Source organism: Chlamydotis macqueenii, chromosome 16 (assembly GCF_036417535.1).
Source record: "Chlamydotis macqueenii isolate bChlMac1 chromosome 16, bChlMac1.mat, whole genome shotgun sequence".
NCBI classification, from domain to species: Eukaryota; Metazoa; Chordata; class Aves; order Otidiformes; family Otididae; genus Chlamydotis; species Chlamydotis macqueenii.
Genome location: NC_141571.1, coordinates 16356290 through 16373780, shown reverse-complemented (window position 1 = coordinate 16373780; position 17491 = coordinate 16356290). Strand labels below are relative to the sequence as shown.

Here is a 17491-nt window from a genome sequence, read left to right as displayed (position 1 = left end):
ACGGCGCGACTGCCCGCCTAGGCCTGCTCCGGACGGAGCCGCACTGCGGGCTGACTCAGGCCCAGCAGCCCCAGGACCCAGCCGGGATGCGGAGCCTTGGCCCCTCACTCAGCGACTGCATCCCTCCCACGGGGGCTGAGCAGCCAGGTTCCGCCCAAACACGTCCCAGCCTTGGAAGAGCGCAGGCACAACGTGGCTGCCTTCCTCCAGAAAAAAAAACAGGGACAGAGACATTCTCACCAGAAAACACCGGTGGGAGCAGGCAGCCACCCCAGCCAGGGGGCGATTAAAGACGCCAGTGCGGAGCAGGGGCCAGCTGAGCCCAGGCTCTCCGTCCACAGCTGAACTCAACTGGAGGAGACGGCACGGCGCCGCGCTTGACAGCGCTGCCACAGAGCTGGCGCAGCACCGAGCTCCGGGTGCACCCGCTACGGCACCGGGAGGGGCGGGCAAGGCCCCACCGCCCACGGCGCGCTGGGACCCCCGGCCAGCGCAGGGCACTGCCAGCCCGCGAGCCTGGGCGCTGGGGGTGCCAGCGCAGCCCACCCGGGCCTGCCACACCGGGCGCCCGCCGCCGCCCGCGGGAGGGCGTAAAGCGGCGCGGACGGCAGCTCGGTCAGCGGGAGCACGGGGGAAGACGGCCGCCGTTCGGCTGCACAGCCGCCACCAGGAGCCAAGGGCTGGCTTCGGCAGCACAGAGCCAGCCCCGAGCACGCAGGCACCGCTCCCGCAGCCCGGACGGGGGCAAGCGCTCCGCGGGCCGGGACCGCGCGGCCCCGGGCCCCCGCGGGGAAGGGCGCGGCAGGGCTCCCGGTGCTCGGCCAGGGCGGCCCCAGCCGGCGCCACGGAACGGACCAGGAGCCGCGCCGGGCGCCGTGCCCCGCGGGGGGGATGTGGCCGCCGGGCCGGGCCGGGACAGGGCCGGCCTGGTGCCGGTCAGCGCCGCACGGCCCCGGCCGCGGCCCCGCCACCGCTTCCGCCTGCTCGTCACGTGACCGGCCCGACCCGGCGCGACGCCGACGCTCAGGGCCCGGGCGCCGCTTCGTGACGCCACGACGCAAGGTCGCAGCACCTTCTCCATGATCCCTCCGCGGAGAAAGTAGTCCCCGGCGAGGCGCCCCGGCCTCCCCCAGCCCGCGGGCGGCGGGCGGCCCCGCTCGGTGCCGCTCGGTGCCGGGAAGCGGCGGCGGCGGGCGGAGCGACGAGCGCGGCCCCGCGCTGGCGAGCGGCCCCGGGCGGGGCGGCGGCTGGGGTAAGTAGTCCCGGTGCGGGGCCCGCGCGGTCGTACTGCTGCGCCGCGCGAGGGCGGGGGGGCATGGCGGCCGCCGTGATGCCGGCTCCGGAGGAGGCGCGGCGGGGCCGCGGCGGGCCGGGTGAGGGCGCGGGCCGGCGGGAGGACGGCGGCGGCGGGACCCCTCGCCCCCGCCGCGGCGGCGGCTCCCCCCGCGCCGGCGCACCGGGGCCGCCCCGCCGTGTGCGCGCGCGCGGAGGCGGCGGGGGGGACCCCGCGGCAAGATGGCGGCCGGGGGCCGGGCAGGGCCGCGGGGCACGACGGGATCGGGGGCGCCGGGCGGCGCCGGGACCCCCGCGAGCGCGGCCGGGGCCCGCCGGGCATGGCGCCGCGGCCGCTCCGGGCCCTCGGCGGCCGCCCCCGGAGGCGGCCCGGGCCCCCGCGCCGGGCGAGCCGGGCTGCGCGGAGCCGCGACCCCCGCAGCGGCCGGGGCCGCCCGGGGCGGCGGGGAGCGGGCGGCGGGCCGCGGCCCTGACGGCGGCGGCCTCCCCCCCTCAGGTCGAGCCTAGGCGGCCGCGGCAGGGCGGGCATGGAGGAGAATGCGGTGGAGAGCAGCAGCGACGCGGCCCCGCAGGCGGCGCGGGAGGAGCCCTCCGAGAGCGGCCTGGGCGTCGGGACCTCGGAGGCCGTGTCGGCGGACAGCAGCGACGCCGCCTCGGCGCCCGGCCCCCTCTCCCGGGCGGATGACTCCGGCGTGGGCCAGAGCTCTGACAGCAGCGCGGTCTCTCTGGTAGGAGCTGGCGGGGAAGACGGGGTGGCAGCCAGCCTGGGGAGGGGAGCGCGGCGGCCGTTCTGCTTCCTGGGAATTGCTCCAGACGTTTCTGGCAAACTCGGCTTAGGAGCCGGCTCCGTCGCCCAGCAGGCGCTCTGACACCAGTGGGATGTCTGCTTGCCAGTCTGAGGAGAACTCTCCTTGCTAGCAAGGAGGCGTAGGGACCTCGGCAATACTGAGGGAATTGCTCCGACTCCTTTCCTGGCGCTTCTTCAGCGGCACACCGGTGCTGTTTGCATACGCTGGCTCTCCCAGGGGCCTGGCGCTGCAAGGGTCTCAGCTGAGCTCTTCTGGCCTCTTTTTTTTCTGCCAGGAAGAGGTGTCGGAGAGCAGCTCCAGCACAGATGCCATCCCCCGGATTTACCTGCCAGATTCATCCTCCATCGCCCAGTCCACCTTGGTCTCCAGCGTCTCCACTGTGAGCCAGTCCGTCATGGTGTCAGAGTCCCCACAAGTCCTGGTCCACTCCAGCGTTACCACTGACGGAGCCACGATCGTGTCGGACTCCACCGCCTCTACTTCCTCGGACTTGGGCTCTGCCATTGACAAAATCATCGAGTCCACGATTGGGCCTGACATCATTCAGAGTGAGTGTGTGCTCCCCGCTGCTCGCGCGTGCGGCAGAGCTGCCCGCTCTCCCTGCGGAGGGCCCTGCGTGCAAATGGCTCGGGGGGCTGGGGCAGGGAGCTTGCGAGGCGAGCGGGGAATGGGTGCATGCGTACGTATGCACCTCAGTCAGCAAGAGTTTCTCTCCTTCCCTTGCTGTAGCATCTGGAGGGTTTGATGAGGAGCTCGTGGCTGCTGTGGCTGCCGGACAGCCCTCCTTCTGTCCGGCTGCTCCTTCAGCCCCGGTGCCAGCAGCCCAGGGCAGGCTCCATCCCTGGAGCCAGACCTTCCTCGCCCCTTCCCGCTTGTGTCTGAACCTGGGAGAGACCCAGTGACGCCACAGCCCCTGCATCTGGCGGTTACCGCTCTGCTCTCCTCTTCCTCCCAGGCTGCATCGCTGTGACCAGTGCGGAGGACGGCGGGGCAGAGACTACGCAGTACCTCATTCTGCAGGGCCCCGATGATGGTGAGGGTGCGCCCTGGGGCGTCCGGGGGTGGCCGTCTCTGCCTCTCAGCCTGTTCCACAAGCGCGGGGCCTGGAGCAGGTTCCCAGCCGCATCGGCCACAGCGCCTGTGCCAGAGTCCCCATGGACGCGCTCAGCGTTGGGAGCTCGTTACTGAGCTCATGTTCAGCCCTGTGCCCCAGGCCTGTGTGCAGGTGAGGGTCTGCTCCTTGGCTGAGCTGGTTTTGGTGTTTCAGGTGCCCCCATGGTGTCCCAGATGGCCACCTCTGCTCTGGCCAATAGCTTGGCGATAGAGGCTGTTGCTGATGGACCTACCTCCACATGCCTTGACCAGCCTGGCCCTTCAGACCCTTCTGAGCAGCTGGAAGCGCTGGAGCTGCCCCCACGGCCAGATCAGGCCCGAGAGGCAGATGCTGGAGAGGAGCTGGACCAGCCGGACATGGAAACCCTGGAGGAGATGATGGAGGTGGTGGTGGTGCAGCAGTTCAAGTGCAAGATGTGTCAGTACAAGAGCGTCTCCAAGAAAACGCTCATTAACCACATGAAAGAGCGACACTTCCAGCCAGGTGCGTGCTAAAGGCTGAGGAGAACGTGTCTCACTGCAGACGGGCTCTGCTCTGCCTGGGGAAGGAACAAGGGGAGGAGTATGAGCGTAAGGACCTGTTCTGCCCTACAGTCTGGTAGAGTTTTCGTTCTGTTCTCTGTGTCAGTGGGTTCAGCTCTGGCTTTGAAGAAAGGACGTGCACGAAAGGGGGGATCCGCTCCAAAGACTGCGGAGGAGGAGGTCGCAGAAGAAGAAGAAGATGATGATATCATGGATGCTGGTGCTATTGATGACCCTGAAGGTAGGACTTGTCCTCCCCACACCTTACATCGCTTAGTCTTTTCCCGGTCTCTGGCTGACGGTTGGGCCGCTTGTCTCCAGAGGACAGTGACTATAACCCAGCTGAGGATGAGCCCCGCGGGCGACAGCCCAAGTACGGCCGTACCGTCCCCACGTCCAGCGAGGAGAGGCCACGCCGACGCCCGGGGAGACCCCGCAAGTTTCCTCGTCTGGAGGACGTGCCCCAGGACGTGCCTGAAGGTGAGGGCAGCGGGAGGCAGCCGTCCTGTGCTGGGCTGGAGCAGGGAGCGGCGCGTGGGCTCCCGGGAGCCTGCAGGGAGCGCGTGTGACGGAGCTGCGGTGTGTTCTCTCCAGCAGGAGGGGAGCTGGAGCCCTTGGTGACGTCCCAAAGCACACCGAGCCGTGAGCTGCAGAGCTCGGAAGCAGCCAGTTCCTCTGGCCTGGAGAACGGGACCAGCGAGAGCCTGGCGGAGCCCAGCATCAGCCAGTCCGACTCCGAGAACAAGGACCCTTCCTCTAACACCAGCCCCGAGGAGGCGGACGTCATCCCCAGGAGGCGAGGGCGGCCCTCCCGCCGCTTCCTGGGCAAGAAATACCGCAAGTACATGGGGCGCAGGTGAGGGGTGTGTGCCGAGCCGGCGCTGGGCCCTCTGGCCTGTGCCCAGGGCCGGTCCAGCCCCTGTTTGCCACCATGGCTCTGAGCCCAGCTCCTGTTTCCGCAGGTACTACTACAAGTCACCCAAGCCCCTGATGAGGCCCTACCTGTGCCGGATCTGCGGCTCACGTTTCCTCACGCACGATGATCTGCGCTTCCACGTCAACTCGCATGAGGCCAATGACCCGCAGCTGTTCAAGTGTCTTCAGTGCAGCTACCGCTCCCGGCGCTGGTCCTCCCTCAAGGTGAGCACCGTCCGTCCTGCTGCCGTACTCACGAGCGTGGCCGGTAGCCCCAGGTCTCACGGCTCCCGCTCTGCTTCTTGCAGGAACACATGTTCAACCACGTGGGCAGCAAGCCCTACAAGTGCGAGGAGTGCAATTACACCAGCGTGTACAAGAAAGATGTCATCCGGCACTCCACGGTGCACAGCCGGGACAGGTAAGGGAGCGTGGGTCTAGAGACTGTCTCCAGCCTGGCTGACCGGCACTAACGCTGTTCCTCCTGCCCTCCTTCCCTGACCTCCAGCCCTTTCCAAGGCGGGTACTTTTGGTGTCTGGGTACAAGGGGGCTCAGACTTGGGATGTGACTGACGCAAGGGGGTTTTCTTTTCTTTTCCAGGAAGAAGAGAGCGGATCCGGTGAGTTTGAGTGCCCTGTTGGCCTGTCTCTCAGCACGGTTGTGTGGGAAGAGGCAGGTCTGGGGCTTCCCCAGACTCGGTGCCTCACTGAAGGCAGTGTTTCTGGATCACCTGAGGAGGCAGCCCAGGTCCTGCAGTGGGGAGAGGGTGAGGAAGCTGGTGAGCTCCTCCCAGGCGAGCTCATCTTCCTGCTCTCCCTCCAGCCCCCAAAGCTGAACTCCTTCCCGTGCCCTGTGTGCAACCGCATCTACCCCATGCAGAAGAGGCTTACGCAGCACATGAAGACGCACAGCACGGAGAAGCCGCACATGTGTGACAAGGTGAGGCGGGGGCTGTGCCCAGGGAAGGGCTGGCAGCGAGCGAGGCTGGACAGGAGGTGAACGCTGCTTTGCTTGGTTTGGCTGCAGTGCGGGAAGTCCTTTAAGAAGCGCTACACCTTCAAGATGCACCTGCTGACACACATCCAGGCCATTGCCAACCGCAGGTAGGAGCCTGGCCGTGGGCTGCGGCGCGCCCTGCTAGAGCCCGTGTCCCGGCTGCCCCTCGGAGGGGAGGACAGAAGGTCCCTGCTGCCCGTGTGATGGGCGGCGTTGTCCTGGCAGGTTCAAGTGTGAGTTCTGTGACTACGTCTGCGAGGACAAAAAGGTCCTGCTGAACCACCAGCTGTCGCACATGAACGACAAGCCCTACAAGTGCAGCTTCTGCAAGTACTCCACCTTCCGGGAGGACTTCCTGGTCTCGCACATGGCTGTGAAGCACACGGGTGAGAGGAGCTGCCTCCCTGCCTGTGCCCCAACGTCCTACATCCCCGCTTCTCCAGGAGGTGGTCAGAGCCGGTCCGCTCTCCCTCCCATCCCTCGGGGACCTCCCGCTTGACTCCTGCCTCCCGTATCCCGCAGGAGGGAAGCCGTTTGCTTGCGAGTTCTGTCACTTCACCACCAAGCACAAGAAGAACCTGCGCCTCCACGTGCACTGCCGCCACGCTGACTCCTTTGAGGAGTGGGCACAGAGGCACCCCGAGGAGCCGCCCTGCCGCCGCCGCCCCTTCTTCACCCTGCAGCAGATCGAGGAGCTGAAGCAGCAGCACAGCCAGGTGCAGGCCCCGGCCGAGCCAGAGGCCAGTCCGCCGGTGAGTGCCGTTGCCCGCGCCCCGGCTCCGCCTGGTGCTCACCGGCTCCGGCCGCGCTGTCAGCTCTCTCTCACGCAGGCACCTCTCGGCCCTGTCACCTGTCACGCGGTCCAGGCCGTCGCAGGAGCAGAGCCCCCCATCCTCTCGCAGGATTCCCTGGGAGCGGCCACCATCATTTACGAACAAGGCGAGTGGGGTCCCGGGGAGGGAGGCGAGGATGGGGAGCAGACGGCAAGCCTGTGCCTGACCCTCTCCTTCTGACCCCGGCAGACGTGGCCGGATCAGCAGAGCTGGCCACGCAGACGGCCCTGGATCTCCTGCTGAACATGAGCACTCAGCGAGAGCTGGCTGCGGGCTCGCTGCAGGTGAGGAGGGCTGAGGGGCCTGTGCCTGCCGGGGGGTGGCAGGGGGAGCCCTTCACAGTCCCTGCGCAGTGCCCAGCCCTGTTCCGCTTGAGGGGCTGTCTGCAAAAGCCTCGCCTTCCCCCCGCTGAGCTGCTGTCCCCGTCGCAGGTGGCAGTGGTGAAGCCGGGTGATTCAGGAGAGGTGCAGGCCCCCTGCGAGCCGCAGGCGCAGGACGAGGGGGCAGAGGCGGACTCTGAGGAGCAGCCGAAGTTGGTGACGCTGCACATGGCAGAGCCTGGGGAGACACTGGTGCAGGAGGCTTACGAGGAGGCGACGCTGGGTGGCTCGGAGCTGCAGCAGATCACTATCCCCTTCGGCGGGACGACGGAGTACAGCATCATCACGCCCATCAGTGAGGAGATTCAGACTCCGGGCGCGCTGTACAGGTCAGCTGTGTGGGAGGAGCGGTGGGACAGAGGCACTTCTGACCTCGTGAGGAGGCTTTAGCGGTGAGAGGACGAGGCCCTGACCCTGTCGTCCCCAGCAGCGAGGAGGAGAGTCCTGCGGAGACCTCCCACGCGGTTGTGGTGAACGAGGCTGTGATGACAGAGGAGCCCCTGAAGGACCAAAACAATCGCTGTGTCATGTCGTCCGGCGTCCCGGGTAGCCAGTTCCACCACCTTGAGGTAAGGAGCTGAGCTTTCTCCCCGTCTTGGGCGGCAGTATGAGCAGGCGTGACCGGGTGTTTCTCTCTCAGCCCCTCAGCGGGGACGCTGCCTTTCCCTCGCCTGCGGAGGGCCAGGAGGCACAGCCCGCCGGCGTCAAGTGGCCCCTGGTGCAGTGTGTCACCAGGCAGCTCCAGAAGGACTCGTCTCTATCCCCAGCCTCCGAGGGGCAGGAAATTTCATCCCCAAAGGTCAAGTGGCCTGTGCTCCAAGGCATGGCCAAGAAGCTCTCGTGCAAGGTTTCCACAGCCAAGAAGCTCTCGTGCAAGATTTCCACAGCCAAAAAGTTTTCATGCAAGATTTGCACAGCCATGTTCACAGGGAGAGCAGAAATGGAGAGTCACAAGAGAGCCCACATTGGGCCCAGCACCTTCAAGTGTCCCGACTGTCCGTTCACTGCAGCCCTCTGGCCGGAGGTTCGGGTAGGTTCCCTGGGACAGAGCAGCCCTGGGAGCAAGGGGCTTGGAGAAATGGGGGCTTTCTGACCTTGTACTCGTCCTCCTGCCCGCAGAGCCACATGGTCCAGCACGCCAGCCTTCGGCCTCACAAGTGCACCCACTGCAGCTTTGCTTCCAAGAACAAGAAGGACCTGCGCCGGCACATGCTGACGCACACCAACGAGAAGCCCTTTGCCTGCCAGATCTGCGGGCAGAGGTGAGTGGAGCCCGCAGGGTTGTTGCTGCTTGGAGAGGTCCTGTGGAGCTCCCCAGGGCTCAAGAGGAGACAGATGGGATATTGTCAAAGAGCTGGCTGCCCCGAGCCTGCCCCGGGAGCAGCTCCCTGGTAGAGGGTGCTGTGCCCTTTGAGAACAGTTCCTGCTGCTGGCGGACCAGCTGTTCTGCATGGGGAGGTTCAGTACGTGGGCGTTGAGGGAAGCATTTTGGGAGATGGGAGGCCACGTTGTAGGGCATGCTTGGGCGTCCTTGGCCTGGGTCTCTGCAGAGAGCACTGAGGCCCCGTGCTGTCCATGGCAAACTCGACCTCACTGTTCCTGCCGTAGGTTCAACCGTAATGGGCACCTCAAGTTCCACATGCAGCGTTTGCACAGCTCGGAGGGGAAGAGGCCGGGGGCGCCTGCAGCTGCTGCGCAGCAGACCATCATACTGAACAGCGACGAGGACACGCTGGCCACCCTGCAGAGTAAGATGTGTCCCTGAGACCGGGCTGACCTGCGGGTTTGCTGGGGCCGGGAGATTCCTGCTGAGGGTTGGGGTTGCCAGTGGCCGCGGGACTCGGTGGGCGCAGAGACAAGGGGCTGGGCGCAGGAGCTCTCCGGGTGAGGCCCTGGCTGTTGTGGTTCTGTGCGGAACGAGGGGTCCAGTGTTTGCTGGAGGCAGGTCCAAGCTGATCGGTGTGTTGGCAGCAGCGGTGCTGCGAGCGGCTTATGGCTGAAACGGGAAGCGGAGTTTGCTGTCTGATGTGGAGGTTGTGTTTTGCCCACAGTGACCTCTAGTTTCCTTCACGTTGGGGGAGTTTGGTTTAGCTTCTGACCTCTGAGCAGAGCTAGGACACTCCCGTGCTCCTCGCTGGGACGGGCACCTGGCAGGGGCCGCTGTGGCAGCCCCGGCGGTGGCTGCACCGGCTTTCTCTGCATTCCAGCGGCTCTGCAGTCCGGCCAGGCCGTGCTGGCTCCCGAGCGGCTGCAGCAGGCCCTGGGGCAGGAACACATCATCGTTGCGCAGGAGCAGAGCGTCACGAGCCAGGTGAGTCGGGCCCGTCGCTCTCCCTCCCGCCCCATGCGGCCGCTCCCCGGAAGCTGTGCGGGTCAGGCCCGTGCCTGCTGACAGCGCCGCGTTCTCGCTGGCCTGCAGGAGGAGGCTACGTACATCCAGGAGATCACAACTGCCGACGGACAGACAGTACAGCACTTAGTGACCTCCGACAACCAGGTGAGGGGGGCCGCGTCCCAGGAACCAAAAGATTCAGCGCAGCTGGAGTGGGGAGAGCTGGGGGCAGGCGGGAGAGGTGAGGTGGAAACGGGCACAGAAGAGAGACGAGAACCAGCCCTGTTGTGGTGCGGGGGATGGGCAGCAGTGAGGTTTTGGGTCTGAGTCGCTGTGTTTGCAGGTTCAGTACATCATTGCCCAGGATGGCGTACAGCACTTGCTTCCCCATGAGTATGTTGTTGTCCCGGAGGGACACCACATCCAGGTAAGCTTCTGGCTGGCTGCTCCCTGTGCACGGTGGATGGGGCTTGTGAGGGTGCCGTGTGTTGGGCTGCGCCTTCTCCTGCTCCCAGCTTTGTCCAGGGGCAGGGACGCCCGCTAGCCCTGACGCGACCTTGCCGTGGCTCTTGTCCCCAGGTACAGGATGGTCAGATCACCCACATCCAGTACGAGCAGGGCAGCCAGTTCCTCCAGGAGCCGCAGGTGAGGGGCCAGGCTGGGTGGCTGGAGCTGACAGGGCTGCCGCGCGACGGCCCTGGGCGCCCAGCTGCAGAGGGAGGGATGCGGAGTAGGAGGTGCACGTGGGCTGGCGACTCGCTGCAGCAGCTGTGGCTGGAGCAGCGCTGCAGGAGGGACCCTGCCCCTCCCGACTGCCCCGTTCTCCCTGCAGATCCAGTACATGCCTGTCTCGCCTGAGCAGCAGCTGGTCACCCAGGCGCAGCTTGAGGCGGCTGCGCACTCGGCAGTCTCAGGTAGGACCAGGACCCAGCCCTGGCACGGCTCTGGCAGTCCTGTCCCCGCCGGCTCGCAGGGCAGCCGCCTGCTCTCCCCTGCCCGTGGGCACCGGGAGGCTCTGACCTCCCTCTCCTCTGCAGCGGTGGCTGATGCAGCGATGGCCCAGGCGCAAGGCGTGTTCGCCGCTGAGGCGACGGCCGAGCAGATCCAGCAGCTGCAGCAGGGGATCCACTACGACGTCATCACGCTGGCGGACTAGCACCGGGGCCGGGCCCGGCTGGCGCTGGGACGCCTGTGCCGAGCAGGAGCCTCCTCAGCCAGCAGTTGCCTTATTGCTTCGGGGGACATGCCGGAGCGCACCGCGGCAGGGGCCTGCTGCCGCTTGGAGGGTCCTGCGCCTCCTCCCTGGACAAACAGCTGCCGCCAGCAGAGACTGCTCCACAGCCAAGGCAGGCTGCGCGGCAGCAGCGTCTCCCGTGGCCGCTCGTCTTGCCTGTTGCACTTGATGGTCTGAAATCCCTTTTCCTCAATCATGTCTGCATGGGCCAAACGCGGCTGGGCGCCTGTCCGGCACGCGAGGATCCTGGGAGAGAGCTGTGGGGCCCAGCACAGCCGCGGGGTGCGGTGTAGAGGAGCGTGCAGCCGCGCACTCCGCGCTTTGCAGCTGTGGGGCATGTGGTCCTGGCGCGAGGGCAGCCGTCCCTCCGCTGGCTTCTCCGGCCTGCGGGCAGGCAGCAGCAGGGCTTTGGACTGGCGGAACCCAGCGCGGGGAGCAGCGGGGGTGGAAGATGCTCTATTTTTCTTCTGGAGAGAGATGGACTTCGGCCTTGGTTCGTAGGTGGTTGCGGGAGGCGTTCGATTCTGACACTCTCAAGCTTTGACTGTGCTTATGAATAAAAGGGATTGAAACCTGCGTGTACGTCTGCCCCCAGCTCTCTGCTGCTGCGCCACCCCTGCCCCGCGCCCGCTCTGGGGGGGCCCAGCCCTCCTGGCGCCGGCCTGGCCCTCGGGCCCGGGCCGCGGGGTGCCGGAGCCTGGGGCTGGGCCGGCCCGGTGCTCTCGCCTTCCTCCGCCCGAGTGACCTTGACTTCTGGGAAGGGCGCTAGGCAGCTGGTGCCAGGGTGGGTTTGGGGCTGAAGTCATGAAATTAATCGAGTGGTAAACAGCCTAAATCCCATGTAACTCTGTCCCAAACTACACACGCCACCCCTCCCTGAGCGGATTGTCTGGAAGTATTTACATGTGATTATAACAGCTAATCTCAGAGTTTTAGTTCTCTGCTTCTGCATTAAACTGATTATCTGCCGAGGGGAAAAAGGCCTGGAACCACCCAACTTCAGCAAGAGCTTCCCCGAGGCCGAGCCCCGCCAGTGCAGGGCTGGGATGCTGCGGTCGCCAGGCTCGTGGCCGCACGGCCAGTCCGGCTCTGGCAGGGGACAAGGACGGCACCGGCGCTTGTGCAGCAAGCACGGAGCCCGTGCTCTGCCCGAGGTGGCAGCAGCACCCTCTCTCCCTCGCTGCCGGGCGTCCCGCTGCCCCCGGGGAGCCCCGCGCTCGTCCCCTGCCCTGGGGCTGCGGGCAGAGCCTGCCTGCGCACCGGACGCCCCGGCCGGCGCGGGCTGGGCCCCTGGGCAGCAGAGGGCGGTTGTGGCTCTGTGCCGGCCGCGGCTGTGCCCAGCTGTGGTGTGGCCCTGGCTCGGCCGGCGTCCAGCTGTGTCCGACGCCGTGCCTGGCCGCGGCCCTCCCTCTCCAGCTGTGCCGGGGTCAGGGCATGCGGCAGCAATCCGCCGGCGCTTTCCTAGATTACAGCCCCATTACCTAATAAAGCAGATCCGCGGTGCTGCCTGCGGCGCTGATTAGGGCCGGAGGAGTCCCGCGGGGACAAGGTTATGGGGCTGCTGTGGGGCCGTGGCTGTGGCCAGGGCTGGTCCTAGCCCTGTGGCCCGGCTGTCCCCTCCCGGCCGGTGGCACAGGCTCCTGGCTGCTCCATGGCCTCTGGGCCCAGCCCGAGGTGGGGACAGGGCTGGGACGGACGGGGCCAGGGCTCCCGGCTGCTGCGCGGGGCAGCTCCGGGTGCTGCTGGGGCTCTGGCCATGGGGCGCAGCGGGGTCTCGAGCCCCTCCATCGGCGCTGGCACCTCAGCCGTGGGACCTTCTGCGGTCACCAGGGGCGTGCGGGGAGCCTGGGGCTGCGGCGGGGCTCATTAGCTCCGGTGACCTTCCCTTCCCGTCCCTGGCCAGCGCTAAGCGGGTTTGTTACATATTTAATATCCTGAGAGCGTTATTAGTCAGTATTTAATGACGGATACAACCTGTGGGATAATCCCAGTCTGAGTGGGGAGGCGCAGTGGCAGGGGCTGGGCGGCTCGGGGGGTCGTGGGCTGTCGGGGCCCCTCACCCACCGCTGCCCTGTCCCCCTGCTGCCCTGCTCCACCGGCAGACAGGAACGTACCAGTGCCTGCGGGGCTGAGACCCCACCCAGGCAGAGGGTCCCTGGGGTCGCGGGGCCCCTTCCCTTTTGCCCCTCCACAGCTGGGAATCCAGCTGCAGGCATGGCGGCACTGGGGCTTGGGCGAGGACCTGGCCGAGCTGGAGGAGGAGCGGGCTCCGGGGCAGCACCTCGCACCGCCTGCGTCCCACCGGGCCGTGCACAAGTTCTCCCAGTAGCCCCCGACCTGCCCCAGCGCGGCGTGGGGGACTCTGCTGACCCCTGCCCGGGCCCAGGTCAGGGCTGAGGTCAAGGACAGGGACCGATGGCCCTTGGCACTGAAATAAAGCCCCGTGTCTGCTGTGTCCCTCCTGTGCGCTGTGACCCCATGCTGGGGGACTGTGGGCGTCCATGGGGCTCCCACGGGTCCCTTGGTGCCGCTGCACCCCTTCACTGGGAGCTGCACAGTGCCAGGGGGGCTTGGGGTCCTGGATACGCGGTGGCGAGCAGGGCAGGGGGAGGATGCTCCCTGCCAGTCCCTGCACGGTGGTAGCCTGGGAGGGGGGCGATACCGGCTGCCCCAGATCCCTGCTGCCGCTCATGGGTGCTAATGCCCCCTAATCAGCTGTCAGTCACCGCGGACCCCGGCAGCTATAAAACGCCCCGGAGCAGCTCCCCGGCTCCTCTCCCTGCAGCATGGCAGCTCCTCGGGGCGAGGGGAGCCCAGGCCAAGAGGCGGGGGGCCGCGGGGGGCCATGGGGGGCCCTACAGGGGCCCCTCCACCCTCTGCTGCCCTGCCCCTGTCCTGTGCTGGCCAGTTACAGCCTGCTGCCGCCCCCCCTGAGCCTCCTGGCACCCTCGGTAAGTGCCGTGCGGGGGGGCTGGGACATGGGACCCCTCCCAGGACTGGGATAGGGCTGTGTGGGGTGGTTGGGGTCGGGGCTGGGGAGCTGCTGTCCCGGGTCCCCTGCACCCCTCCCTGCACCCCTACACCTTGGGGTGTGCAGTGCCAGGCACGGGAGAGGACGATGGGCAGGACTCAGCTCTGGCCCTTCCCGTGTGCGAGGGGCTGAGCCCCCACATTCCCCAGCCCCTCTCCTGCGGGTGCCCCGTGCCCCGTCCTGACACCCCTGTTCCCCCTCCAGGTCTCACCAGCCTACGAGGTGCTGCCAGGGCTGCTGCCCAGTGCCGGGCTCTGCCCACCCTGCTGCCGGCAGCCCCTGCCCGCCGAGCCAGGGCGGGTGAAGGCGGTGGCGGCACGGGAGAGCACCGGGGCGCTGAAGGCCTGGCTGGCACGGCACCCCAGGAACCCCTACCCCAGCAAGGGGGAGAAGGTGATGCTGGCCGTTGTCAGCCGGATGAGCCTCACCCAGGTCTCCACCTGGTTCGCCAATGCCCGCCGGCGCCTCAAGAAGGAGAACAAGGCGGGCTGGGCACCACAGGGTGCCTCGGACGGCGAGGACAGCGAGGGCGAGGGGGCCCCGCCAGCTGCCCCCCCTGGTCCCCACCCTGTCCCCAGCCCCACGCGGGATGGGTGCAGGGGCAGCCCCGGGGCGGGGGCAGGCCCTGGGCAGGGCAAGCAGCCCCAGAAACCCAAGATCTGGAGCGTGGCGGCGATGCTGGCGTCCCCCTCCGGAGAGAGCGGGTGCTCCCCAGGGGTGCCAGCGGTGCCGGAGCAGGGGTAGTGCTGTCCCCGAAGGCCAGCTGGCGCTGTGGCCATGGGTTGGGGACAGCCCCACGGCTGGGCAGAGCAGACACGGCCACGGGACCCGGCAGCTGCCTGGCCGAGGAGAGCGGGAGGTGGGGGGGGGAGGTGGGGGGGGCAGGGGGGCGGCGGGGGGGCGGGGCGCCGGGGTGCTAATAAATGTGACTCTGTCTTGGACCTCCTGGTGTTGCCTGTCTGCGCGGGGATGCCGGCGCGGATGCTGACAGGGATGCGGGGGTGCCTGTGGGAATGCGGGCATCTCCTCTGTCAGTGCTGCTGCGGGCAGCTCCACTGCCCCTGGGGAGCAGGGCCGGTCCTGCCCCCAGCCCCTCGGGTTGCCCCTCACTTGGCCCCTTCTGCCCGATGGCGACGTCCCTGCGCTGCCCAAAGCGTGACCCTCCTGCACATCCGGCCAGGCTGCCGGGGGTTCACTGACCCTGTCACCAGCTGCGACCCCCAAGGGGTTCCCCCCGTTTGGCAAAGGAAGAACCACAGGGTTTCCAGGCCATTGGGTGCCTTCCTGGCACCTCCTCTATTTTCTGCTCCCGGGACATCTGGGGTCGCCCATGGGATGGGCTCACGCACGGGGCGCAGGGCTGGGGTGGCCGGCACAGCCACACACCGTGGGGCAGCACAGGGAGGGACGGGGACACATGGGAGGCACCGCAGGCGAGGGGCACGGGAGGGAGCAGCAGCACCTGTCGGCTCGCAGAGCGGGACGTCGGCCGCTGGGAAGGGTCTCAGACCCACGGGGGTCCCTGGCCCTGGGGCCGGGCTCTGGCAGGAGGCTGTGCGCAGCCCCAGGGTGACAAACAGGGTGGGGGGCGCTGGCTGATTGGGGCAGAGGGGACCAGGGGCCCCTGGAAGGCACGGACACGGGGCAGAGCTGTATGCTGGCTTTTAATGTTCCTAAGAACTAGGAAACAGAAATCAAAAATAGACTTTGTTCTTCTTGATAAAAGTAATAAAATGGTTAGCGGTGTTAAATTAATCCTTACAAAACAAAACCCAAGGAGGTTAAATAAAGCCCGCAGGCTCCGCATAAAAACCACAACGACTACAAAACAGCTGCAAAGACGTCTTTACACACCAAAGAAACTCCTCTTCTCTGCTCCTCCCCGCTACGGTACACAGCGTCGGCGAACACGGGACTCACACGTGGGAAAGAAACACGATGCGATGGGAGCAGCCCCGCCAGGAGCAGGGGCGCCACGGACAGAACTATTTACACTATGGACACGGAGCTGTGCTGGTGCCGGTCCAGCTGCAGGAGCCCCCGGGCTCTGCCCGTCCTTCTCCGGCCGGTGCCGGGCTGCGGCCAGCTGCTGGGGCCCCTCCAGCCACGGCGCTCGGCGCCGAGCACTCGCGCTGCCTTAGTTGGGGTTATACTCTCAATTGCTGCTTTGCTCTCGGCCCAGCTCCCGCTCTTTGTCTGCTGTGGAGGAGGAGGAGGAGGATGAGGAGGAGGAGGATGAGGAGCTGAGGGTCCACCTTGAATGCTTGTAGGCTGCAACGAGCTCCTGCAGCCGCTCAGGCGTGGGCTCCCACTTGGCAAAGCCCGCGGTGTTCTGCAAGGGAAGGCAACAGGCGCTGAGCATCTCCCTGCGGTCCAGGCACATCGCCGCGCTGTGGGTCAGCTGTGGGTAGGGAACACCCGTGCCCCAGGGGTCAATGCTCCGGGGTGCCCACAGCATCCTTGGCACAGGCACGCGGCTCGGCCGTGCAGGGTCAGGAGTGGGGGAACCCGAAGACCTCCCGGCACAGACACTGGCAGAGGCTGTAGACGATGCAGAGGAGGAGGGTTGAGGGAACGAGGCTGACCAGGACGATGCCCAGGCTGTGGTGCTCGATGAGCAGGAGGTAGATGCCAAAGGGCAGGGAGCTGAAGTAGAGGAGGCAGAGGACACCCAGGATGAAGCGGGGGACGGCTCGCCACCCCCAGGAGCGGCACTTCTGCCCGGGGCCGTGGCAGGGCAGCGCGCCCAGGCTGGCGGGCCGGTACAGCCGCACCACCTCCAGGCTGCCCAGGCCCTCCGGCGGGGCCACGTCCTCCGGCACCTCCAGGACGGTGACGACCAGGCAGTCGGGGCCAGGCGTGGGCTCCAGCACGCTGGGGCAGAGGAGGACCTCGGGGGAATGGGGGAGACCCCGCTTCTTGGCCCGCTCACGGCCCATCAGCAGCGCCAGCGCCTCGCCGTCGTCCTGCAGCCGCTGCACGTCCCCACCGGGCACGGGGCTGTGCTGGCGGCAGAAGGGGCAGCGGAGCTGGCGAGGTGACGCGTCCCCCAGGGACACCATCTTGCGCAGGCACTTGGCACAGAGGCGGTGGCCGCAGCGGAGCACTTTGGGTCTGCGGGTGCGGGCGTCGTAGCGGCTGTAGCAGATCTTGCACTCCAGCTCGGGGGCCGCGGGTGCCGGTGGCTGCAGCCCCCGCTCGCCGTCCCGGTGGGCCATGCTGCCAGGGGCTGGCGGGGCTGGGGGAGAGGGAAGCCGCTGTGAGCGGGGCCCCAGGGCGCGGGTTCGGGCGCTGCTGCGCCCCACGGGCAGGGCCCTGGGCCGCCCCCGGGGCTCGGTGGCAGAGCGGGGCCAGGGGACCGGGGCACCGCAGCAGCCCCCTCCCAGGGTCGGCCCCTCCCGTCCCCCGGCACCGGCCCTCGCCCCCTCCCCGGCCTCCGCATCTTCCCCAGGGGACGCGATGCGGGTGGGGGGCCCGAGTCCCGGGTGCGGCTGGACCCCCCCGTGGTGCCGGTTCCCCCGGGCAGGGCTCGCTCCGACATCGGGCTCTGCTGCCTGCGGGGACCCCCCGCCCTGCAGCCCCGCCCCCGCCAGCAGGCTCCCGGCCCGCGCCCCCCGTACCTGCGGTCCGCGCCGGGGCTCCCGGGTGGGACGCAGCCGCGGGTGGGCCCCCGGCCCCACGGTCCCGGCGGGTGGGGCTGCGGCCCTGTCCGCGGAGGCAGCCGGGGGGCCGGCGGCGTGGGCCCCATGGAGAGGCGTGGGGCGCGCTGCCCGCCACGCTGCGGAGGCAGCCCCGGCGCAGGGGCCGTCAGCATCCTCCGCCGCGTTGGCCTGGCAACGCGGGGCGGGTGCGGGGCGGGCGCCGTGCGGAGCCCCGCCAGCGCAGGATCCGGCCCACTCGCACCGCGGGGTCCCCCGTGTCCCCGTCGCGCTGCAGCGGGTCGGCGCCGGGGGTCGGCGGGCCCTGCGGATGCCCCTTCCCCGCCTAGGGACCGCAGCCCCCGGCCCGGGGGAGAGGGCGGCCGCGGAGCAG

The 17491-nt window shown here is 68.0% G+C and overlaps 3 protein-coding genes across 15 annotated transcripts; 2 read left to right on the top strand and 1 right to left on the bottom strand.

The window, feature by feature from the left end:
- The first annotated feature begins 1310 nt into the window (after window positions 1-1310).
- On the top strand, window positions 1311-11004 carry ZNF335 (zinc finger protein 335). Of its 13 annotated transcripts, none has more exons than XM_086760601.1 (28): window positions 1315-1373; window positions 1790-2021; window positions 2377-2650; window positions 3058-3135; window positions 3370-3699; window positions 3844-3978; window positions 4059-4217; window positions 4335-4593; window positions 4700-4877; window positions 4961-5073; window positions 5254-5272; window positions 5476-5592; window positions 5680-5756; window positions 5875-6035; window positions 6172-6401; window positions 6480-6588; window positions 6672-6766; window positions 6914-7191; window positions 7290-7431; window positions 7503-7892; window positions 7982-8124; window positions 8471-8610; window positions 9070-9173; window positions 9282-9359; window positions 9538-9621; window positions 9774-9839; window positions 10027-10108; window positions 10232-11004. In XM_086760601.1, exons 2-28 carry the CDS (start codon window positions 1821-1823, stop codon window positions 10348-10350), a joined length of 4161 nt encoding a protein of 1386 aa, XP_086616727.1. In that variant the 5' UTR covers window positions 1315-1373; window positions 1790-1820; the 3' UTR covers window positions 10351-11004. The 13 variants fall into 13 exon arrangements, with proteins under 13 accessions (XP_086616729.1, XP_086616727.1, XP_086616721.1 ...); XM_086760599.1 differs by having other exon boundaries at window positions 1316-1373; window positions 4332-4593; XM_086760598.1 differs by having other exon boundaries at window positions 1316-1373; window positions 4332-4593; window positions 6465-6588.
- Window positions 11005-13214: 2210 nt separating this feature from the next.
- Window positions 13215-14203, top strand: LOC147598781 (uncharacterized). The gene is made up of 2 exons (XM_086760455.1): window positions 13215-13379; window positions 13664-14203. The coding sequence occupies exons 1-2, from the start codon at window positions 13215-13217 to the stop codon at window positions 14201-14203; spliced, it is 705 nt and encodes a 234-aa protein (XP_086616581.1).
- Window positions 14204-15104: 901 nt separating this feature from the next.
- LOC147598780 (E3 ubiquitin-protein ligase RNF182-like) lies at window positions 15105-17150 on the bottom strand. The gene is made up of 2 exons (XM_086760737.1): window positions 17080-17150; window positions 15105-16697 (listed from the first exon to the last, which is right to left on the bottom strand). Exon 2 carries the CDS (start codon window positions 16675-16677, stop codon window positions 15952-15954), a length of 726 nt encoding a protein of 241 aa, XP_086616863.1. The 5' UTR covers window positions 16678-16697; window positions 17080-17150; the 3' UTR covers window positions 15105-15951.
- Window positions 17151-17491: the final 341 nt, after the last annotated feature.